The following is a 25291-nucleotide window of genomic DNA, read 5'->3' on the forward strand; positions in this document are numbered from 1 at the left end:
TAGTGTTTCTCCGACTTTTTTAGGCCATTTTCACATTTTTATTAAAGACAGACTTTTGAAGTAGCGCATAGATAATTCACAGTCAGCGGGGGGTGGTCTGTTAGGAGGTGTCGTCGAGTTAATTGGTTGGTAATATGACAATGGCCCTAATCAAACAGAATGGGGTAAGAAAGCACTTTACTCTTTCAACTTTTTTTTTGGTGTCACAGGCAGTGCTTTCTGTCCTAGTTGTCTCTCCCTGTGTTTCTCTCTTACCATGTTGTTTGCCTTCCCACTCGTCATACTTTTTTTTTGTCTTAGCTTTTTTCGGTCTTGTTTTTTCAATCACTTGTTTGTGTTTTGCTTCTTCTTTTGTCTTCTCCCACTCCTTTTCCTTTCTTTTCTTTCACGATCTCGCTCTCTCTCTCTCTCTCTCTCTCTCTCTCTGCGTTTATATATCCTACTGTTCTCTGTCTATGTCTGAATCAATTCTCTTCCATCTCCATCCTCTTCTCCCATCAGTTTCTCTCTCTCTCTCTCGATTCATTTCTTTCACTACGATTCCTCGTGTATCACTATCCTGCCATCCCTCCATCCGTATGTGCCCCCCCCCCCCGTATATGTATGATTTTAGAAGTTTGAGATAGTTGAACCTCGAGAAACTTCAAAGCTTCAGACGCTGGAAAAAACATCAAAGTCAAGTGGTGAGAGTGAATAGTGACTTCAAAGTTTCCTCTGTGTGCATAGACGTTGTCAGATGGCTCCATGTTGAAACTGTAAAATGTAAATGCTAACACACACAAACAATCAAGAAAACAAACACAAACAAAATGAAAAAGAAGAACATCTTACAAGGACAGAGCAGATGGCTCTCTGTTGGCTTGTTACTCTACGGCAAAACTTATTTTATTTACCACTGAAAAAACAAAAAAGATTCACAAAAGTACATTTCTCTTAACAGATGTAAATGCAATTGTCCCATTTTCTTACTGGGAATGTGTAGAGTCTTTGTAGAGCAAGTTACTGACAGAGATTGTCTGTGCTTTGCTGTTGAGAGTTTTGTCCAGTTCCTTCTTATGAGAATCTGGAGAAATAATGGAAAGCTTCTTGGTGGAAAACGGCTTTTAAAAATTGATCTGAACAGGCGAGTTTGGACGGAAAAATGTTTGACATTTAGAGATTTTGATAGATTCAAAGCTTTTACAGATATTCATGAGGACATGACCTGAGTTTCACTTGACTAAGCATAAAGCTGTTGTTGCACTGGTCAGTTCCTCCCAGAAATACGGTATGTCCTTAAAAAAAAAAACTGAAATCAAATTTGATCATAGCTGTCAAAATGCTCACAGACTCTTTGGTGAAACTTTGAGCTGCACATTCACAAATCTCGGATGATGTATTAAACTATTTAAGAGCACAACAGGGTTGAACATTCACTTCGTTTGCCATAACTTTGACTTTATTAGTCAGCCAGTTACACAAGGAGTCTGATCTCGTGACAAGGAGAGGTTTTGTCTCACACAGATAACAGATAAAGGTGTAGGGCAGATTCACTGTCACAAATGAAGTCCTCGGTCCAATTTACCTCGACCAGCATGTTTTTTGTTCCTTCCTTACTCTTGCAGCCAGGACAAATTCCCCTTTGACTCACCAGTAAATATTCAGTAAATGTTTGAACAGTAGGACACCCAAGTTGAAATCTTATGTTTAATCCATGTCCATGAAACTTAAACAGTCACATTTTCACATTTATACTAGTTAAAGATTGCAGGGCTAGACTAAACCCACTCCCTGTTTTTTTTCTTATTTTGGTTTCAGGACTGAAAAGGCTCTATGTTAAGTGACAGTGAAAGCCTGCTTATCTTTTTTTTTTTTATATATCCTAAATTCAGTGCAATATTGCATCCCTCTGAGGGGTTTCTCTGTTCATTTCAGCAGATGTTTAAACTCTGTGTAAGCCTGGGAGGACAGAACGATGTGAGGGAAAGCGAGACACGTACAGCGATGAGAGAAGATGATGGAAGACAAGGAAAGAGCAGTGAGGAAGGAGAGTGGACATGCTGAAGAAGTTTTCCTCACCTTAACATAAACTGTGTATGAGGACGCATGAGTCTAGCTTTCTGTGACATTTGTTGACAGATGAAATTACAAAAAAGATTTAGTTACAGCCTTATCATTTACAGTGCAGATTAAAAATGTTATGAGGAGGTGTGGAGAGATGGGAGAAAAAAAAATTGAAATTGCAAAAGAACAGGAAACGCTTAGATGAGCAAAGATAAGGGAAAGGGGAAGATACAGAGATGAGAGAAGAAAAGGTATTCAGCTCCTAAAATAGATGAAATCTATCTCTTTCTTCATTCACCATTAATCTGTGTCATCACTGAAGCAACACACTTGAAACCCTCAGTGTGAATGTGTGAGACTCGGACGTCCGCAGAAAACATGTATAGCTTTGTAAAAAGGAGAAAAGAAGAGATGACTTCTGGCAGAACCAGCATGGTTCCTCACAGTATGACATTTTCTACAACATTATACCGCAGTTTAACCTTGACAGGTTTTTGAATGGAAGAAAAAAAAAAAACTTTTAGTAAAAGTTTTTTACCTGGGTTAAGTGTGGAACATTGATCTTAAAACTAAAATGATACAACCTCTTATGTATTATCTTCTTCTGTTTCGACAGCTCGAGGCAGTCCAACTGTTGGCTAAACATCCTCCAAGATAAATATTTACACACCATTCAGTGTAGGAGGCATGGTTTGAGACCTTGTGTTGGAGTCGGAGCTGCAGACCTGAGTCCTGTCTAAAGACTTGACTTGACATGGGACTAGACACGAGGAAGGGAAGAATTTAAAGGGGCACTACAACAATTTTACATGTCACGTCGCAAAATTTTTTTTGCAGAACTGGAGGAAACTTCATCAGCGTTATCTCTGCTTGGGCTTGGAGACTTCACATATACTGTATGGGTGTTTAGATGGAAGAGAGGGTGTAACAGCAATCAAGTTGTAGGGCTGCAAGTTTGGGTTCAAAACTCAATGATTAGTTGACTGTGAGAGTAGATAGTGATGACTTTTGTGTTGATCGACTAATCATTTAAACATTACTGAGTGTCATTATGTGAAGTGTAGGATCGGTCCAGACAAAACATCAGGATATGTCAACCTGTGAAACTAAGTTAGAGTAGACCTGTTGTTTTATGTGGCCCTGTAAGTGTCATGTTTTGACCTGGTAAAATCCCCGAACAGTGCAGAGAATAAATAACAGTGACAGCCACATACCTTGAATAGTTAATTATTAGGCCTTTGCTGTGAAAGGATTCGGCCACCTACAAAATGCTATTACACAGCTTTCAGAGAAAGTGTTTAAATGCCATCTATCGTCAGAGTTCAGACACCTGACAGACTTGCAGCTGACTTACAATTTTCCTATTAAGATTTAAGGACTTGAGACTTCACTTGAATCTTGCTTTGACTCAAGGCTTCAAACTTGACTTGTCACAAAGGACTTAAAAACAGCTCTGGTTGGAGCCTGGCTGTGCTTTGGTGTCACAACAATTAATCTAGGTTGAGTCATCTCCGGATTTAAGCATGGGATGGGAGAAGAGGCCAAAACAAATAATTGAACTGTTGTGAAATCTAACTGTGTTTTCTTGTTCTCTGTGACACATATTTAATAGCTTAATTCCAGTAGGCTTATATTGAGTTTTATTTTATTAAATTTCCACAGGGTTGGATCTTCTATTATTGCTTTAAAGCTGGAGCTGTTAGTTCACCAATGAATAATTGCATTTATTCAAATCCACCTACTACTCATCCAGTTCATGTGCTGCTCTCCCAGTGATTCCCTATGTTCCCAATGTCTGTGTCACGCACACAAGAGATGAGATAACTTAGCCCCAAAGTCACTCCACATCTTGGCCAGAAAATGGCAGATAAGGTCTAGTATAACTCGTGGAGGTCAGAATGACACCATCCTTAAAGAACGTCCTCTACTAAACACACATCTGGTCTTGGAGTCCCCCTTCCTCTCCCCCCTTCCTCCCCTTCAGCTCACCCCTGTCCTCTCCTCAATCAACTCGCCTTTTACAGGCTTCAGTTCTATTTTTAACCCAGAGTAAAACACCTGGAGCTGATCTAGACGGTCTCTCCCGCCTGCAAGGGTTTGATGGAAGAGCAGATTCATCACATTCACTGGGGCTTTTCCTGGTCTACAGTGTGTGTGAATGAAGAAAGCTGCAAAGAAAGCACGTTTGCAGAGTTGAAACCACTCTGGGTTTGGAGTGGTTTCCTTTTTAAAAAAACAAAAAAAACAAAAAAAACCCAACAGGATCACCTCGACAGTGGAGAGCTGTTAGCACAGATGCAAGATTGTTTCATAGTTGGTGGCAAACTCACTGAATCAGGAATGCATTTTAATTTATGTTATGAGTTGAAGCTGAACCTGTACTCACAGAAAATTGCCCCGGGTGCTTCGTGCAGCAAGTTTTACTGACTGTACTGTTGCCCGTTCAATACACCACGGCCCCATGCTGATATGTGGTTTAAAATCTCACATCTCTATTTTCTGCCTTACCTTAAAGGTTCTTATGACAAATTATGACAACCACTCAAGTTCATATTCTTCAAATATGGCCAGATCTCAGCATCAGGCGCACACTGAACACTAGTTTACTATGTCTTGTCCCCTAAACCTCTGAGTTAATTGTAATCTGGTTTATTTTTTTCTTCGTCCAGAAAGGACATTAAGCTCTGCTTTGCTTTAGCATACCTGTTCAGAGTATTTTTGCTTTTGGTTTTACTCCACAGCCATGAGCACTAAATGTATTGATGCAACAGCATGTGGCATTATGCACTATAAAGGCTGCCACATGTACCTTCTTAAAATTCATATTCCCTGAGCACACAATCAAAGAGCAGTTCAGTAAGATGGAGAAGCATCTTACAGATGCATTTCTCTCGAGGCCAGAAATCCTCCCATATGATATAAGCAGATTAGTTATGGAAATTTAGATGGAGACAGTATTGTGACATATGGCCCACAGAAGATGCACGAGCAAAGGCTGTTTCGTGATTTAAATTGACTCGAATAAACTCAAATTTCACTGCACTTCATTACGTTGTTCCATCCAAGTGCTCATTCTCAAGTAGATGAGACAAATGAGCATCTCTTGAAGCTGAATATTTGGTTGCTAAAACTATGATTCAAGACTAAATTGAGTCAAATTGGGTCTGCTTGATAAGGCATGCAATTTCAATATTCAAGAAGGATTTTTTTCATCTAAGGTTGCGAACAAGTTTGAGAGCCCCTCAATGATAACAGAGAGGTTAAAGCTGTTTGAACTTTTCTTATCTTCTCTTCCAGACAACTGGAGCTACACTCTCCTGACGCCAGGCACACTGTGGTGCTGCGGTGCCCAGACCAACCATCTGCCCTGTCCTGGTTCTCTGCCATGCACTCTGTCACATCCACGCTGGCACAGGTCTGTCTTTGATTACATTGATTTTACAGGTGACTCTCATCATCAGTGTGACCATTAGAATTAGATATTTCAATGGCCGTGATTCAGCTCCTGCGGAGCTGCTTTGAATGTAATGCGTCCTGAGTGATCATCTATCCTAAAAACTGTCATCCCACCGCAGCGGGCGCTGGCAGAGGTCATCCAGAACACAGCCAGGACGGGGGTTGCTGGCAGCAAAGAGATACGACACCTGGGATGGCTGGCAGCGAAGGTAGGAGTTGGTGTGTGTGTGTGTGTGTGTGTGTGTGTGTGTGTGTGTGTGTGTGTGTGTGTGTGTGTGTGTGTGTGTGTGTGTGTGTGAGTAACACCAATACTTCTAGATTTCTCACGTTTTTAATGGGTTACCTTCACGCTTTTTATTTTGTGAATATCTTGTGTAGGTATGTTTGTGCATGTGTGTGTGCTCTTGTTCTATCTTTGTGAGGTTCAGTTTGAGTTTTACACCTTAAATCTGTGAACGTGTACGTAAATTGAGAACATATTCGCTGAGTCTCCCGTCTTCAAAGTGCTGTTTAAAGGTTAAGACTTGGCTTTAGGATGTGAAACTTGAGTGATACGTGATGTTTTTTGAAGATACGTCTCATATATTTGACATAATTCTTGAAGTGTTGTTTCTTTTGTATTGACTATTTATTGAGCTATTTTTTAGGTGCATCACTTAAAATTGGCCTTTTATTTATTCATTGATTAATTGCATTTATATTTTTTCAACTTCTGATACAGTATGAGTTGTCGGTCTGTAAAGGTCAGGTTTGCTTGAAATGAACTAGTTTGCACAGTGCGCCGTCTGAACATTTACAGACAGATAGCCAAATAGCCATACTTAAAGGCGGAGTCAAAACTAGCTGTCATAGAGAGGGGGGGGTGACCTACTAATGATGTAAATGCAGGGATAGTATCGCACACTTTCAGATGACCGTCACCATCAGTAGCACTCATTTGGGTGTATGACAGATGTAGTTGTGTGAAGAATGAAAAAAGACAGTTTGAGCCGTCAAACCTGAAATTTGTCTCACATCCACACATCTGGCCAGACGCTGACCCCACTTATTTTAACAATGGACAAGTGTGAGGGAAGAGGGTATCAGGTGATGTTAAAACAACTGACAGGCACTTCTGCTGAAGCACACTGACACCTTCAGAGCTACCACTGTTGTGGCAGTATGTCTGTCATATGTTGTCTGCTGTGGCCTGTCTGGCTTGTGTCTTTTACCATGTGTGAGTGACCGACTGACTTAGGGCAAGGCTCAGACTTTGGCATGTAGTTGTGACTGTTGAGGTTACAAGCTCAGGAATACATTACAGCAATGAGGGTCCTCTGTGTGTGTGCTTGTGTGTGTCTTGTGTTTGTGTGTGTATATGCATACGTGTGTGCATGCATATTTTTGCTTTGTGCATATGTGCTGTGCATACAGATACATACATTTTTCAAATTCACACAAGCAAGTACACAGCTAAAGCTTCGCTCTCTCTTTCACATACAGACACACACCTGTGCAAACATATCCTGACGCACACACACACGCACACACACACGCACACGCACACGCATACGTGTGTGTGTGTGTGCCTAATTTAGTACTCATGAATTTGCCAATATTGTACTGCATTTGAAGGATCAAATGCAGTACAATACTGTTACTTAGCAACATATTCTCATTATGTTAAAAAGCTGACCCTTGACCCTCTAAATCCCACGGTATGATTGGCTGAGGCAGAACTTCAAAGAGCAGCTTAGGATTCCATGGCTGGGCTGCAGATAAGCTCTCATAATGAGAATAGTTATGGAGTATTGTAAAATGAAATATGGAGTGTGTGTGTGTGTGTGTGTGTGTGTGTGTGTGTGTGTGCTCTAAATTAAGAGATTAACAGTGTGTGTTTCTGAAGGGAAAGTGAGGTTTTTGCTCATTAGGAATGATGGGTGGGCGAGGGGGCACAGCAAAGCAAATGTGTTGACAGTGTACCTGCACCTGCACACCAGCCACCTTTATCTTTATCTATTGCTTCTTTCGACAACATTTAGCAGAAATTTGAAGTGAAATATTGACAGAGACAGAAAGGTGTGTGACGGGGTGTGTATGAGAGAGAAAAATAATGTACCCAGTCACGGATGAAGTGAGAGGTGAAATCTGGTCTACACCACACACTGTTAAGTGTACAAATTAAACACCATTCCTCTCTCAGACACAACATTCATCCCATAAAGCAGCTCACTGGCACACAACCATTGATATCTCTGATGAAGCACCAGCTTTCATTTAAAACCTGAGGACGCTTTCAGTATTTGTGATAAATATAAGAGGGCAAGGGTACATCAAATCCTGTAGCATCAAATCAATCAAGGTTGTGCTTGATTCAAATTCTAAGCAAACTTGTGTGATTAAGATCAGTTGATGTAATTATAAAAATTACCATTTAATACTCAGTAATCACTTTTTAAACTTATTACTTCAGACTCTGGTAATTTGTGCACTTAGCAAAACAGTGCAATAATCCACGAAGAGGATAACTAACATTTGCAGCCAGCTTTGTTTTCTTTCCTTTTCTATTTTCATTTGAATAGCACAGTCCCCCATGACCCTGCACAAACTAAGTGGGTATAGAAAAGGGATATACTGTATGGGGAAGGCTATCCATATCTCATTGTTTATCTGTTTGTGCTGCAGACAGAGAGTGAGAAGCAGAGCTGGAGGCCGGTGCTGGTGGTAGTGACAGAGAAAGACCTGCTGCTGTACGACAGTCTACCACGAGGCAGGGAGGCCTGGCAGAGCCCTGCACACACTTATCCACTTTTAGCAACACGGTAGGTCCAACATCATAGGTGCAGACATCAACACACACACACCATAGTTGCACAATAACATATTTTTTTAAATCAAAGAAATAATTTCAGATAAATGAATTTTATGGAGACTATTTTGTTGTCACAATAACAAAATATATCTAAAAATATGAATATAAATAACTGATATTGCTAAAATACTACGGCAAACAAAAGGGTAAACTTGTGCTATAATTCCACTTTCATTTTACCTACTTTTAGCTTATTTGTGCTTAGTGCTTGTCAGCAAATGTTAGCATGCAACATTGTTAACATTTTTAACACATTTCTAACACATTTCTAACACTGACAAGGATTAAAAATACTTTAACTTTAACTGTAATTTTTTAATCCAACTTTAATGATTATTGTTTCTTACAATGACCAATACAGCCTCACAGAGCTACTAGCATGATGGTAGACTTTTAATCTTGTTGCTTCTGACTTGACTTTCCCACAGCTTTTTGGCTCAGTAAACAAAATATTTTGCAAGCTGATAACAGTTTTAACCACCAGTTTTTCTTGAAACTATGACGAAAGGCACAATGAGAATCAGAAAAAAAATCTCATAAGAAGAAAGTGTTAGAAAGTTAGAAGTTTCTTTTCCTGAGGCAAGATGCTCTACTTTTTTATTATTAGTGATAACTGATTTGTTCCATATACTATATGAAAGTACATGAGTGTGTGTGTGTGTGTATTCAGTCTGGTCCACTCTGGTCCTGACCGGGGGTCCCCTCACTCTGGCACGGAGCTGTTCTTTGCCACTCGGACTGGCACACGACTCGGCATCGAGACTCATCTGTTTCGGGCTGAGACCACCAAGGAACTGTCCCTGTGGACCAGACACATAGTCAACGGATGTCACGCCTCGGCTGAGATGATCAAAGAAGTCACTACGAGTGAGTGCCGATGCATAGCACATGAACAGATTCAGATAGAGAAACACGGGCACCTTTTAAAATGGTTGAAAACATGTAGAAACATTCACAATCAGACCCCAGAGATGGGAACACACACACACACACACACAGACACAGATGTGGATAGAGTGGAGTGAGCTGTACAGGTCACTAGGCTGGATTCACTGATGCTTCATCAGTCGTGTTCAGACACGCTGCAGCAAAACATATCCAGAGGGATTTAAAAGGCTGCAAGGGTAAGTACTGCCTGAGGTCTCGCAAGCCTAAAATAAAGTCTAAATCCAGCGCATAAAGCAAATTTGTATATATGCACAAACACAGACCACAGTTCAGTGAGATAAAGGGTTTGTGATATAATTTGACAGCCATATGGAAGATGTGAACAAGGCACTTGCTATTTATAGAAAGGAATGCTATTCTAGTGTGTGTGTGTGTGTGTGTGTGTGTGTGTGTGTGTGTGTGTGTGTGTGTGTGTGTGTGTGTGTGTGCGTGTGTGCGTGTGTGCGTGTGTGCGCACGTTTAGCATTGGGTATTGGTCATCCAGGGAATTCCTCCCCTCTCTCTGGCTCCCTCTTTGCCTCCTTCCCTCTCCAAGCACAAAATGTCCTGGGAATTACACTTCTCCCCTGGGCCTCCCGCCTCTCTGCATCTATGATAACACCATGCCAAATTAAGTTTCACTTCAAACTCCACTCATATATGAAACGGCATGTATCCAGCAGCGTATGCTACACTACACCCTTCTAGTCAGCGTTTTTCGCCAGTAAACTCAAAACTCTCCTAAGTCGTGTCTGCACCCACTGATCCAGGTTTAAATGTCACGCTGTGATTAGCATAGCAAGGCTTCATTCACGTCTGCAGAGCACGATTTATATTTAACACTCCAAGGTGTGTGATAATAATCAGATATTGTATGTCACAGCACTTTGCTGGGAAATGTGAATGTTAGAAGGATATCTTATTTAATCCCATGACAAAACGCTGTCTAGACTGAAACAAGCTGCTCCATATGGACGTGTTGTAGCTTAGAAGTAGCGATGGAATCAACAGATACAGCTTAAACCTGCAAATTGATTTTTTGGCCATTTGGGGACAGTGAAAACAAGTTGGTATGACAAATGTTAGCTAAGGGTTTCTAATTTATACACCTAGCAGATACAAAGAAACATTGGCATTAATTTGGAGTCGTGGTTCTACCACCTGATGAATGTTCTCCTATATTCTCCTCTTAGCTCTGTTTTTGTCCATACCAACTCCAAGAGCTGTGCTAACTTAACTTGAGTTGTGTGTCATTTGTTTCTGGGCAGGTAGCATACAATGGGTTACCACACCATATGCTAGAGTAGATCAAATGAAGACTAATGAAGACATGGATGTCTGTACCAAATTTAATAGAAATCCATCCAATAGTTGTTGAGACATTCACTAGAAAATTACAAGTCAACCTTGTGCTGGTGCTCAAAGTCAGAATCTACAAGTTATTAGGATTAATCCTGTAGGAACCATGAATGTACAAAATTTTATGTTAATTCATCCAGTAGTTTTTAAGATATTTCTTTTTAGACCAGTGTGTTAGACTGCCAGACTGACATCGCCATTCACAGAGCCATGCCACTACCATGGCTAAAAATGTTTGTTAAAGCAGCTTTAATTTTGTACCGTAATGCTGATTTATGATACAGGTCAGTGACATAGGCCAAAAGAATGAGAAAAATGAGAATGGTTTTGAATGTTTATTGCTTACTATTGAATTTCTGTCTTAAATTGACCCCATAACTTTTCTGAAACAGATTGATGTTAGCACCAAGTCCTTCCTTTTTATGGAAGTAGGAAAGTAATTTACACTTCCATGAGAAGAAGTGTGATAATGCATACAAAATACATTCACTCATTTTTCAGTAGTTGCCACTTGAGGAGTTGTTGCGTTGACCTTGTCAGCTTTTCATCTGTGTAACATCCAGATAAATCATTGCGATGGTTTATTCACTATCCAGGCTTGTGGTAAAGATTAGCTCTGAAGATAGATGAACTCTCAATCACTCACCGGGCAGCAGGACATTCTTAGAGGGATGTTAAAGGGGAAAGTCATTTGTCCAGATATGAAATCAAATTTCAGCTGCACTTGGCCTGCTGTCATTTTTCTTATTAATATGCTCAAGGTACATTCAACTTTTCAGAGGTTATGTTGATACTTTGAGTAATTAGCAAGACAAGGTATTGCAAACTTCACTGACTTAGTAAACTTAACAGGAATCAGTAATTTGAATGGATCCTTTGCAGTGTTCGATTAAGAGAGTAATGTAAATAATGAAATTTTGTAAAGCACTCAAAACACAAGTTGAAAAAACAGCTTCACTACGGGGTCCATTTGGGAACTATTCTAGAGCTTGCAATCATTTCACATGATCTTCATCCTTCTCATGTGGCTTTGTGAACTTCCTCACAACTGCTGCTAATTGGTGATCAAGTTAATTAGAGTCACCTTTGCAGCGGTTTTTGTAATTGTGAGTAAGTTAAGTCTGCATTGTCATACATTTTCTTAGCTTGTTTGCTTTCTTGCCAAGAGTTAGATTAAAAGATCGATACCACTGTGTCGCTGTGCTAAATACTAAGCTACAGCCAGCAGCCGGTTAGCTTAGCTTAGTATATACACTTGAAACAAGGGGAAACAGCTAACCTGGTGTTGTTCTGGTAACAGAATCCAGATCTCAGTTCAACATGTTTGTTTAACTCATACAAAAATCAAAACAAGTTGTTTTTTGTGGTTTGTTTTATTTGCTTAGGACAGAGTCAGGCTAGATGTTTCCCCCCAGTTGTGGAAAGATAAGCTAGGCTAACTGTCCGCTTAAAAACACCAGAACAGCTTGTTTTCTCATCTACTGTTTCCAGGGTCAAGAATGAACTTTGAAATACAGATCCAAAATATTATTTTAATTATCAATTTCAGATTCATCTGTTTAAAGCCAGTAATCCCACTTCTCCTGCTCTCTGTACTCCCACAGTGTTCTTGGTAATATTGTTGTCAAAGGTGACAGCTGTTAAACTTGTTAAATTGTGTGAGAGGTCGATTGGGACTCCTTAATGAACAGGTAAACAGCTTAATGACTTGACTTGAAGCTATTTTACCTCAGTGATTGCGGGAAATTAACCTATTAACCTGCTGTGACTCTTAAAGTTGAGCATAGTGGGATGCCGTCTCAAACTATGAAACTGCTCCTAATATCATTTACAGGTTTAAAATAAAGGACTGTGAAAACTGATTTCTTGTCCTGTAATAACCTTTTAGCGTTTCCACTTCGTCGTTATGGTAACAGAATTAGTGTCTCCCTCCTCTCTCACTGTCTCTCCATTGCCCTCATTCATTCAGTTCCTCTCTGTCTATCAGTTATCACTCTCTGCCCCTCCTTCCCTCCTTCTGTCTTGTCCACTCACCGTCAGGATGAAAGAAGGGCTTTTGTTGCAGTCTGAAAAGCCCCTTTCTCTATGCGTGTGTGTGCATATGTTTGTGTGTGTGTGCGTGTGTGTGTGTGTGTGTGTGTGTGTGTGTGTGTGTGTGTGTGTGTGTGTGTGTGTGTGTGTGTGTGTGTGTGTGTGTTCTGGTGGGAAACCCTGCTTCCCCACAGATCAAGGCTCTCAGGTGGAAGAGTAGAGTTTCAGGTCTAATTTGCACTCCTGAACACAACAAAGACCCCACACTCTTTGCCCCATTTACCGTAACTGTTATGCCATTAGGGAGACGTTTGTCCTGCCACATTGTTTATACATCATTAGAATAATATTACACATTATGAGACTCATTTTTCATCATGAATGGGATGTCTTAAGGGTTATGTGGATATTAAATTGTATATTTGATTACGTGCATGCCTCATTTTTCTGTTTGATACTTTCGTTCTCACCAACATCACTTCCTGAAGTTGTAATCAACACACCCCTGTTGTTTAAGTGCGTCTCACACTTGATAAGGACAGGATAGATTAGTGTAATATGCTGCTCCACTCCTGACACAACACCTCAGCACCTAATCTGATCAACATGGTTTAAAACCAGCATTGCCTCTGTGGTTTCGCTATCTAAAAATAGAGAATGCTGTGTATTACAATATATTATGAATACAATACAAAACAATACAGTGATTCTGTTAAAGTCAACTCCTGAGAAAAATGTCACATACATAATGAGGGGTTGGACAAACTAAGATGAACACTTCATTACATCAGCATTGCAAACACTGCCACAAAAATGGATTATTGGTTATTTTTGGTTGTTTGACGATTAACAGTATTTCTCACTCCATGATATTCTTATTACAATCCAACTTGCAAGATGTGTTCTCCTCTTTCAAAGCAGTTTACCTGCATTTAGCAAAAAAATGTCAGTCAGAGACATTTGACAGCTTTACAGCAAATAGTTAGATTTGGTGGAAAAGGATCTGCTGCTGTAATCAACAATACTACAAATGTAGCACATAAGCAGAAAGAAGAGGCGGCAAAAGTGAAGTGTTTATTTGTTGTACATCTGGAAGAATATGATTGGATGTCACTAATCAAGTGTGTAGCCAAACAGCTGATGGTGAAGCATGATTGAAAGAGCTACTGCAAACACAACCTAAATACTCTGCCTGAACTCAAGCTAAAGCTCCATTTATAATGTTTGAGGCTTCCCCCCCTTTAGCATACTAAATATATCTGCAGTTTCATTTTACCAGTGCACCTGCAATTTGGGCTCTGACTTTGTCTCATGTTGCTTTGTAAACTCCCTCATTCAAGGGCTAATTACCCTACCTCTTTCACAGCTGACAACTGCCGCTAATTGATAATCAAACTAATTAGAGTCACCTTTGTTGCAGTGTTTGTAATTGTGAATAAGTCATTTCAGTGTGAGAGTGCTTTTCATTGATTTCCCTCCCTGCTGAACCGCAAAGTTCATGAGGAATCTGTTACACTAAAATGTGCAGAACACAATAAGATGCCAAACAAAAAAAACCCTAAACAATCACTGCAAATAGGAATCAATGTAGCATGCATTTTCTATGACATGGTAACGTTGTGCAGTACAACCGATCCATCTACTACTCTGTGCAAGATAAATTAGACTCACAAGAATTATTTGCACATTGTGTTTGACCATAGTCAGACATGTATGTTTGTTGCATAATCGCCTTTAGATAAAGAGCGGAACGAGGAAGGGATTAAGGTGTGTATGGGGCGATTAGTGTGCTCTGAGTGACGCTGTGGTTAAGCAGACGGAGAAAAGGCCTGTTGATAGTCAGACAAAAGAGACCGAAGCAGGCCACAGGCAGCGACAACACACGCACATACATATATGTAAACACACCTGCATAGGTATTGTGTAGCCCCGAGAGAGATGGCACACATATATGCATCCCCATTTCTCTTTCACATATCTGCAAAATGAAAAATACACTCCCAATGCAAGCCACCATTGAAGCATTACACACACTCTCACTGCCAACACTCTCTTCTCCGTACATGATACACACACACACACACACACACACACACACACACGCACACACATCCTGCTCAGGCTGTCTGCAAACAATGGAAAGATAACAGTGCTCTTCTCGCTCACTGTCTCTTTTGTCACACAAACACACTTCCTGGTAGATCAGATGTTGTCAAGAGAGGGGAGCTTATGGTCTAAATGAAGTTTTCAGCATGCAGCCTTCATGTCTGCTGGGTCGCTGGGGGCTGTGGGTTTGGGTGGGGGGGACCTCTGCTGTCAAGGCACTGAAGAATACAACTAAATGCAGCTAGATCAAACTGTGTGAAGACGAGACAGGTTCTTCATTAAAGCGGAGGAAAGTGACGCGAAAATTGGGAGAGTAGATAAAGATAGTACACTCAGCTTTCAGCGGGACACATGCTGTGAAGAGAGAGGGGAGAGAGCGGGAACAAAAGTGCTAAGAAATGTGGTAGAACAGATAAATTACACTCTGCTTTCAGCGGGATGGTCTCCACGTGAAGAGAAGAGGCTGTCATTGAAATTGCAATGTGTTATCTGAGTGAAGAGACATGGGACACAGATAGATATCTAATGTATCGACGGGGTGTCAGCGGCAGCATTGAAGTTGTACACTGTTGATGACAGAATGGTACAAAATGTTTTAATAAGGAAAGCAAAAAAAATATACTGTATTATGCTTCCCTACAGTTTATTATACTACAGATACAAAACTGATGCTGTCTCTTTCTACTCTCATTGATACCGATGAGAAAAACCTCTAAACATTATAATATTTATGTACCCAATAAACAGTAGGCAGGCATTAAACTGTATATTTTAATACTTCGCCTATTAAAACATATTGTACCATTTTGTTGTCAGTCAGTGTCTTCTGAACAGTAAGAGCGGGAAAACCTAGCCAAGAACGTCATAACAATATCAAATCATTGTACTTCATGAAAGCTGAAAAAAAACACACAAGATTAAATGTTGTTGTCCATGATGTAAGTGTTTCTGTTATCAAACCACAATAAACTCAGGTCTACAGAGTTAATTGGAAGCACTAGTATAGTGCGATATAAGGCCCAGCATTAATTCATTTATTCAATACTTAATCTTCAGAAAGTATTTACTGACATTCAAAGCTTTGTTGTCTAAGCAATGAATGCTTCTGGGCAAATTGTAATTAAAAACTAATAAAACAAGTTAATGATGTTTTTTGTTACGTGTGTAAAGAGCTATCCTGTGTAATGCAGAACAGAGGAACACAGTAAATGTGTTGGACAGAAGTTTGTTTGTTTCATATGTGATTTTGCATCTTTTCCAGTCATATGATCACGTCTGTCACTAAAACCAGCTGAGCAGAAGAAGAAACTGTTTCAATATCATTCATCTTTTTTATATTTCAAAAGAAAGTGAAAAGAAAATGAAATAACTTTGTACAAACATCCAACCTACTTACATAACAAATCAATCACACTGAGTGGCCCGGCCCCTCCAATTCTAGCCAACACTTGGCACTGAAGCCATTAGACGATACAAGAAGTACAGTTTATCCCCATAAAAGTAAGGAGGGTTTTCCAAATCCACAAAATGCATTTGAAATTGCACTGCAACAATGATTCACATCACACTCTAATTCTTATTTCTGTCATTCTCGTGTTAATACTGCAGGGAGATATGGATTAGAACAAGAAGATTTATTAACGATCGAAAATGATCAACGCCCTCTGTCTGTCATCCAGGTTGTCTGTACCGGGGTCAGGAGTGCCGGCTGGTGATTCACTACGAACAAGGCTTCTCTGTGCTGGCTGACCCTAAACTGGCAGACGGGGAGAACGGGGAGGAGAGAGGGGCTCACACTCCTTCAAGGCCCAGAGTGCTCCTCTCATACCCCTACGAAAAACTAAAGATGTCCTCAGACGACGGAGTCCGCATGCTGTTCCTCGACTTCGGAGGGAACGAGGGAGAGATAGTGAGTGTCATCTATTTCTAAAGCGTTATGTTTTGACACACAAAATGTAACAAGACATGTTCTGACAGGAGCTCTGTTGTGCTCAGTTGTTCACGGTACACTGAAATCAAACAGGATGAAAAATATGTTTGTGCTCCAAGAAAATATCCATCTCGGAATATTGTGACTTTTACTATTAAAAACAGCTGCAAGTGATATTCATTCTTGGCTACATTATGCTGGAGAATGGTTTGTGTATAAATAGCTAAAAACAAATGATTTGAAATTATATTTTTTTTGGTTCAGCTACAACATAATTTGAAGACCCCCTCTATGAAAAACAAGTTTTTAACCTTGATAACATGTCAATGTGGTGTTTTTTTAATATAATAAAAGACATTTCATGAGAGAAATAAGCAACCAGCGCTATGGCTGCATATTCCCACCTTTGAACTGCAGCGAACCATTGGCAGTCAAAATCCGAAACTGATTCAGACAGCCAGGGTTTCATAAGTCATGTACCTAAGGAACCAATCCTGTCAAGTTGCGAGGGGCAAAAGAAACCTGAAACCTTGTCGGTACAGGGAGCGAGAGTTTGCATTAACACAACCACGAACGCCACTTCCATACATGTATGGCAGAGTCTCTCCAATGTTTCCTCTGATGCTAAGCATCTTCATTCGCACTGCTCTTTCACTGGTCCACCAAGCAGCAGCTGTGGGTGGGGCACAAGGCCTGATCCAGAATTTCTCACTGAGGAAGAAAGCGTACATGTGCTTACAGCCCCTTTTCATAGTATCTGTTATTTCTTATTTGTGAAAAGCATGTACCCAAGTAGTACCAGAATGTAACGTGGCACAGGACTGAATAAATTTTCCCCCATAGGAACAGTGGTTCAAATTTCAGATAAACAGTGACAGCCCTTATGTTTTCATTTTAAGTTAAACTGAGTCAAAATGGTTTTCTTTTATCTTTTAGAAATACATTTACAACTGAGCTTTCAAAGTTATACTGATGGATAAAAAGAAATATATTTAGCTTACTTGGCCGTGGTCATGTACAGCTCACAGTAAACAGAACAAGTTCATATGCTCTCTCATGGGGTTTGAGAAAGCCTTGCGGGAAATGAAGCAAAACACAAACTGGACTACAAGTATAGAAGACAGGCAGGGGGAAAGTGGTACAGAGGAAAGTAAATTACAGCACTTCATCACAAAATAACTCTGTAATAAAAGGAACTGCACACATAATGCAGGTCTTCCAAGGTTAGAGCATTCGAGAGTTTTCTATAAAAATAGCCTGTCACTTACTGTGAGGGTTTTAATCTTTTTACACCACTGAACAGCTCAGTGTACGGAAGTCCAGGTGGCCCGTATTTCAGGGGCCGCCCTCTAAGCAATCAGGACCAATTTAATGTTTATACCTGAAACAATATGTTCATCATTGCTGTTTTTAAAAGTTTCATTTCTTAGTCTCTTGGATCTTATTGACAATGCTGATATGAATAATAATGTGGGTGTCAAGAGAATGAGCTCTAGCAGCTCTTTTATTACCTTCCCCTGGCACTAATACAAACTGTTTTTACCCAGAAAAACAACACTGATGTTTCATCATTCATCATAAAACCACAGCACTGTGATTTACTGTATGCTGGAAAGTAAAGGGGCAGTGAAAACTAAAATATTTACTCTCTAGGCTTATGGGATTCAGAAATTGGAAACTGAGGCGTTTCATATATCGACGTCTGGATCTGCCTGTTTGACAGTCCACATACTGCTCTGTGTAAAACTTCTCTCAGATACATTCATGTCTGACTGCTCAGTTTATGCTGAAGGCAAATAAGCAAGGACTTGGGAGCTTTGATTCAAACCCCTCTGTTGGCTACCTTAGCAGAACAGATTTTAGTGTCTGTAGAGTTTCTGAATCCCAGCACAGTCAATGACAAGGCTTTATAAAAATCCCAGGACACTTGTGGATGTGGCTGATGGCTCATTAGCTTAGCATTTGAAGGTGGAATCAGCTGGGCTTTATTTTTCCACAATGTTGACTATCCTGTCATTACTTGGCAGGAATGAAGTGTCTAATTTTGTCACAGCAATTGATAGTTTAAGGTGCAAGCCAAACCATTGATTGTGGCTTGAAAAACAAAAAAATACATACACACTTCAGAAAGGCAAAGACGAGGGTAAGACTAAGAGTCAATGTTATATCATATGCTAGTGTCTATGTGAGGCTGTACTTATACTTAGACACAGTGGTGCTTCGAGCTGAATGCTAACATACTCATAATGGCAATGCTAATGTGTACTGTAAAATATTGACCTTGTTCATCATCTTAATTAAGTGTTAGCATTTGGTAATTAGCGCAAAACACAATGTACAGCTGAGACTAATGGGAATGTTAGTTAGTTTTGCCTTGTTGTTAGACTTTTCACTGCTGCTTCATTGGAAAAGTCAGGGGATTACTAAAGCTGCTGGGATTCATTAGGTACAAAAATTCAATGCAATCCGTCCAATAATTATGAGATATTTTAGTCTGGATCACTGACCAACATCGCCATCCCCTGAGCCATAAGCTGCCAGTGTAGCTAAAAAAAAAACAAAAACTAATTTCATCTATTTCAACGCTTGAAAATCCTGATTTTTTTTTTAAATATGTGTGAAGCAATTATGGTGCATAGGTCTGCTCATGTTTCCTGGAGATGAGGTAGCCTGTAAAACTTCCTCAGTGTTAAATTTGACCGATTAAACAGTAGTTTAAGTGTGAATTTATGGGTTGAATCTCCCTATAGGCCTTAGGAACAGGATGTGAGTCATAGTACCGGTGAAATCACCCGCTGTTGATTCAGGCTATGAACAGAGCTTTGTTCACAGTGATGTGGTGTTTGTGTGTGTATAGTGCTTAGCTCCAGATAGGACTGTCTAATCCTTGCCTCATGGGAAACTGTTGACTGTGGAGTTAGTTTTGAATATATTTTTATGGTTTTATGTGCTTTACAAACCCTCTTTCTTTTCTTTCCCCCCCCCCCCCCTCTGCCATCCCCTCTGCTTATGCTTTAATGAGTTCTCACATCTTTTAATCTTATTCTCTCCTCTGTATCCCCGTCATGTTTTTTCTGTCCTGTTCTACTTTTTAATACTGTTGTTTTCCTCTCTTTTTGCAGCAACTGGACCTCCACTCATGTCCAAAGCCAATTGTTTTCATCCTCCACTCCTTCCTGTCCGCTAAGATCTCCCGCCTGGGTCTGGTGGCCTGACAGCCTCTCTAAAGGGACATTTCACCTCCTTTAAAAAACAGTAACAGAAATCCACCTTGTTTCTACACCTATCTGCAGCCCGCATGCAGTACACAACGTCAAAACTCCTTCAGCAGGGGACCCAAGCTGAGTGAATGTAGCTTCTTTCTGGAAATGGACCTTTTTTGGGTCTCCAACTCTAAATCAAAGAAACACTGGAGAAACCAATCCAAGCTGGTTTTTGCTGTGAGTGAAATGGACAGATTTTTTGGGGACAAACCCTCCCTTTAAGGGCTGCATGGACTGAAGTGTTGGCTGAAGAACCACAGAAGAAAACATGGACTGGACTAGATGCAGAAGGATGATACATATATATATATATACAGACAGAGGGACACACTGAAAGGAGTAGATTGGGCATTACTGTCACGTCCAGGATTGGAAGGACTGGACAAGTGCAGCAGGGGTTGAGATGAGTTTACTTTTAATTCAGTCAAAATGTAATAGCAAACTGCCTTCCATTTACCATTTATATAATTTATTCACCATTAGCTCTGAAAAGACAGTCTGAATTTCGCTTGTAATTTTTCTTCCACAAACACTTGGCACACTGTGGAAAAACATTTGTCATACATTTGTCTTTGTTAGCGTCCCCTGAGATGTCTTGTTAGCCGTGTCAGCATTCATCATTGAAACTGGGAGCCACAATCGGTGGCACAGATTCCCACAATGTGACAGCCGACTCAAATTCAAATAGTCTCAGTATTCTTTTAGCGGGTTGCGTATGGTGACCATCTGGTGGTATTTCAGTGTTTGACTGATTTGACAGTGATCTGACATCAGCTACTGTATAATGGCTTCAAATATAAAAAAAAAAAAACATTGGCTTCAGTTACATGAATTATAATTTACTCAAATATTCGTTTTTTCTTTTGTCATATTTAAATTCTTTGTCCCATTTATCATTTAAAAACAGGAAAAAAACTCAACTCATCCAAGTTTTGAAAAATTAGAATAATAGCCTGCTATGACAATTTTGTCCTCAACACCGGGGAACCAGCTGGAACTTACTGTTGTTTCTGTACTTGCAATTACATATTTCACAGTAACACTAGTATTACATATTCGCAGATGTTTACGATAAGGATATACAGATGTATATGATTCATTTATCCTTAATAGTGCCATCGGTAAATAATAAGGTAATATTCAGAATTCATAGGTAAACACATTTTGACCAGATAAATTTAAGGCAATAGTTTGATCCTACAGAGAAATGTACTTTTTCGCTTTCTTGCTGAGACTTAGATGACTTTATGAAGTTACAGCCACTAAGCCAGTTATCTTAGCTTATCTTATCTTAAAGACTGGCAACAGGCCAAAACAGTTACTCTGGCTCCGTCCGAAGGTAACAAAATACACCTACTAACTGATTAACACATTATATTTGTTTTGTCCATACTGTGCTAGTTAGGAGATTTTGTTAAATTTGGACAGAGCCAGACAAGCTGCTTCCACATAAACAGCTAGATTGTAAACAGATTAAACTGAACATACGATGTTTTGAATTACTCTCAATCTTCATTCTTCATTCTACTTTTGAAACAGCAGTGGGGAAAAGAATCTGTTCTGGAGATTTGCAGCTGGTTAGCCTAGATTAGCATAAAGACTGTCACTGCCCATGGCCATGAAATAGTCCAGCACACAACCCTGGTATTGATCTCGGCAAGAAAGCGAGGAGCCCTACGTGGATTTCCCAGCTTGTTGGACTAGTCCTCTAAAGGTCTGATCAGACATGATGATGCTGTTCGCTCCTCTCCTTTATTTGAGGGTCATCATTGTAAGTTTCATGTACCATCTGAAATGCTTTCCATGTATTCTTTGTAGAGCTGATCATGTTCATCTGGTTAATGGACAAACTACATGTTATGCTGTGCCCCAGCAAGCAAATATCTGCCATTAGTATTTCTAGTAAATCTTCATAATTCATATTGGAAACTGAAACTCAATCAAATGGTGCCACAATCAATCAATCAAATATTATTTATCTGTCATTTTAACAAGGTACCGGTAGCCATCCTAGGAGTCTTCAATCCTGCTTTAATCCTGCAGCAGCCAGTTCGGCTCATTATATTTTTGGATGTTGTGCAGCAGACCAAATCGGTATACTGCACTGTCTGACATGGTCTGCTGCCAGGTCTTTCCATGTGCCTTCAGATGATTGAGAAGAAAATAAATATTTGAATTGTGAAAGAAACGAATCGTAGAGATCACAGGATGAGGGTGGAGCAACAATGTGACTTCTATGATGGCTACATTAGTTTTGGCTCAACCAGCAGAAGCTTTTTGTTTTGCTCTGTCCTTTATATCATAACACACGTTTCCAATGAGCATTTACACACGCACTGTGAACAATGAGTTACACATTGTAATCCTATCGCACTGTAGTAGGAACATCGTCTGTTTTGTTCATACTAAATGATAGTGGAGGCATTGTAACACACGAAGAATCCAGCACTTACTGATAACCTCAAGTGGAGAGAAGCTTTGATAAGTAGATTACTCTGATGCCTTCGGCAGCTACTGTACTGTCACTCAGAATGATAAAGCTTAGTTTTTAACTCGAACGGTGCACATAAATCATGTATTTAACAAAAAGTGACACAACGCATCTGTTTTTATTGTCTTCACTGATTTATTCATTTCTCATCAACAGCAAATACAAATCAACAGAAGCAGTGGGCTGGGAAGAGTTTCACTTTCACTTCAATTATATGAAAATGTAAATGACATCCACAACTTGTTTGCTAATGATACTGGTTCTTAATTAATTTATATAATATGATATTATTAGTAGAATATTAGACTGTTCCCTTCTTCCACTTTCAGAACTGAAATGCACCCTCCTGTAAACACACACAACCTCTGCAGAGCAACAAAAGCAGGCAGTATTTTATTTTCGAGGACAGTTCAGATGAAAGGTTGTGAACTAATTTACTGCTTATTAGTGACAGTTCAGCTTGATTTGGGAAGTGTTTTAATGAACAGCTCAGCAAAAAGGATTCATGTGTCTTTAGCTGAGGATCTTGAGAGTAATTGGGTTGTAGGCAGCACTTAACACAATCGTAACTCTTGACATAGTTTACTTGGTAATGAGCTGGCATCCTTACCGTCTCTCAAACATACACACAAACAGATGCACAGGTGGATGGACACATTCATATGAGTGAGAGAAAGGAGTTGAGACCTCAAACAGTCATAACTCTGACATTCAATTAGTTGACCATGTTTACCAGCAGATTTTTCCCACATTTTCCCACTTCTTTGTGTTTTTTATCACTGTTTTCCGCCTGTTCAGGCCATTATTGAATCAAGTCAGACTCTCAGTGGGACACTAAACATCTACAGATAGCAACTGAGAAATCCAACAAATTCTCTCCAGGTCAACTGTCCCCCTGAGACAGACAGTTTGTGTTACAGACCTGAAAACACACACAGATAGGCCAACACTGTTACTGTTGACATTTTAACACACACACAGACTCATACGATCATGCACATTCTGTTATAGCCAGATTTCTCAGAGAGAGAGAGAGAGAGAAATGGCCATATTGACTGAAACTGTCAGCTTTTCATTTCAAGGGGCTGGAAAAGAGCCAGATCAATTAGCAATCAGCCATAAACTGTGTGTGTATGTGTGTGAGTGTGTGTGTGTGTGTGTGTGTGTGTGTGTGTGTGTGTGTGTGTGTGTGTGTGTGTGTGTGTGTGTGTGTGTGTGTGTGTGTGTGTGTGTGTGTGAAGGGGCTCTGAATGAGCAGCTTTTGTCCAGGCTCAGTCTCTTGTTGCATTCCTTCCTGTGGCAGGTCCTGACAGGTTCTGCCTCTGTGTGTACATGTGTGCTGGAATCAAAATTGTGGAGGTAACGGAGAACACGGCGAACAAAATGAAAAAGGAGAAGGGGGGAAAAGTGGTCAGCAAGAGGAGTGGCTGAGCTAAACACATATTAGACATGATATATTGGAAAGGGTAGTTAATTTTCCAGATGTTATTATTCAATTCTTTTGGTTCAGGTAGGATCTTCCTCCACAGTATTTATCCTCCCAACACATAATGAGCCAAAATACCAAGTTAGAAAACAAAACTGAAACTATACTATACTTGGTCCCTATTATTGATGCTATACACTGGCATGATGTTATTTCATTTCATTTCTACAAAACTTATCAGCTGCCACAAGACGTTTATGTGCTGTGTTCTCTGAAATAGCTGAACACTAGGCTATGGCACTGTGCTTCAGTTTATGGGTGGCTTCTTGTTACATTGCTCTCTCTATAGTGTGTGTGTGTGTGTGTGTGTGTGTGTGTGTGTGTGTGTGTGTGTGTACAGCACAGGTGGTCCTCACCCTCCTTCTCAAGCATCATACACAAACCCTCAGACTGTGCACTCGGACTCATTTAAAATACCATAACCATCTTTCTCATTGTGGCCAAGTTTCTTGAGGGCTTACACAAAGTTATCAGTCAAGGTACACTAAACTTTTCTCTCAGTGTGGTAGGCTATGCCCCATGAATCTCATAACTCAGTTTACACTAGTTGCAGTAACACTGCTTGACCTATGCTACATTATTAGCTAGTTAAGCACCTGTAGCTATCACTTAACTGGGGCTACACACAGTGTTTAGTAGCTTATCAATACATGTTTCAAAGAGTAGTCACTGATTTTATTTTCTTCCTTTGGCAACTTGCGGTCAGCTGTAAACACAAAACTGATATTATCGCCTTATACAGTTGAACATGTTAGCAAGAAAACTGCGTATGTACACATCCATCAGACATAAGCAACATTTTGTCCACTCAACAGTTGTTCACTTCTCTGTTTTGTTCTCCATCAACTCTTGAGGGAACTGGCTCTTTAGCAGCTGAATGCTCTACTATGTTCATTGGCAATTTTATCTGTGTGGCATTTGGCGCTGGAGGTTCGCACCAAGTCTGTTTATTATTGCTTTTTTTCTGACAAATATATCGAATAATGTAGCTTACAGATAAAACACAAAGCTTAGTAATTCAGGTTAATAATTCAGGTTAATAATCATTTACAGTGGTCTGCCACAAAATGAACAACAAGTCAATATCAGATGCTGGAACAAATTAGCAAACTAGCTGCAGGATTCCTGAAAGTTGCAAGGTGAGCAGAGAAAACCCCAATATGTTTTTTTTTTTTTTTTTTTTTTTTAATTAATCCTTTAATTCCTCAACAATTTGCTGTAAATCATAACTTGCACTTTACCATGAAATTCTTCAGATTCTCTCATTTTTATTCCAAATGCTGTTTCTTCAGCCCAAACTTGATTCCACTGTAATCTGTAACACATGACATGTGTTTTAAAGGAATAG

General features: G+C 39.8%; 1 protein-coding gene across 1 annotated transcript in view; it reads left to right on the plus strand.

Moving 5' to 3' along the window:
* Positions 1-22555, plus strand: part of sntb1 (syntrophin beta 1) — a 36965-nt gene extending 14410 nt beyond the window's left edge. Inside the window, exons 3-8 of the mRNA XM_022753509.1 lie at positions 5341-5458; positions 5619-5708; positions 8164-8300; positions 9021-9217; positions 16453-16682; positions 19826-22555. Of these exons, the coding sequence (XP_022609230.1) occupies positions 5341-5458; positions 5619-5708; positions 8164-8300; positions 9021-9217; positions 16453-16682; positions 19826-19918 (865 nt within the window). The 3' untranslated portion in view covers positions 19919-22555. The remainder of the gene's footprint in view (positions 1-5340; positions 5459-5618; positions 5709-8163; positions 8301-9020; positions 9218-16452; positions 16683-19825) is intronic.
* The last annotated feature ends 2736 nt before the right edge of the window (positions 22556-25291 follow it).

The sequence above is a fragment of the Seriola dumerili genome, unplaced genomic scaffold, assembly GCF_002260705.1.
Source record: "Seriola dumerili isolate Sdu_G_001 unplaced genomic scaffold, Sdu_1.0 BDQW01000191.1, whole genome shotgun sequence".
Lineage (NCBI taxonomy): Eukaryota > Metazoa > Chordata > Actinopteri > Carangiformes > Carangidae > Seriola > Seriola dumerili.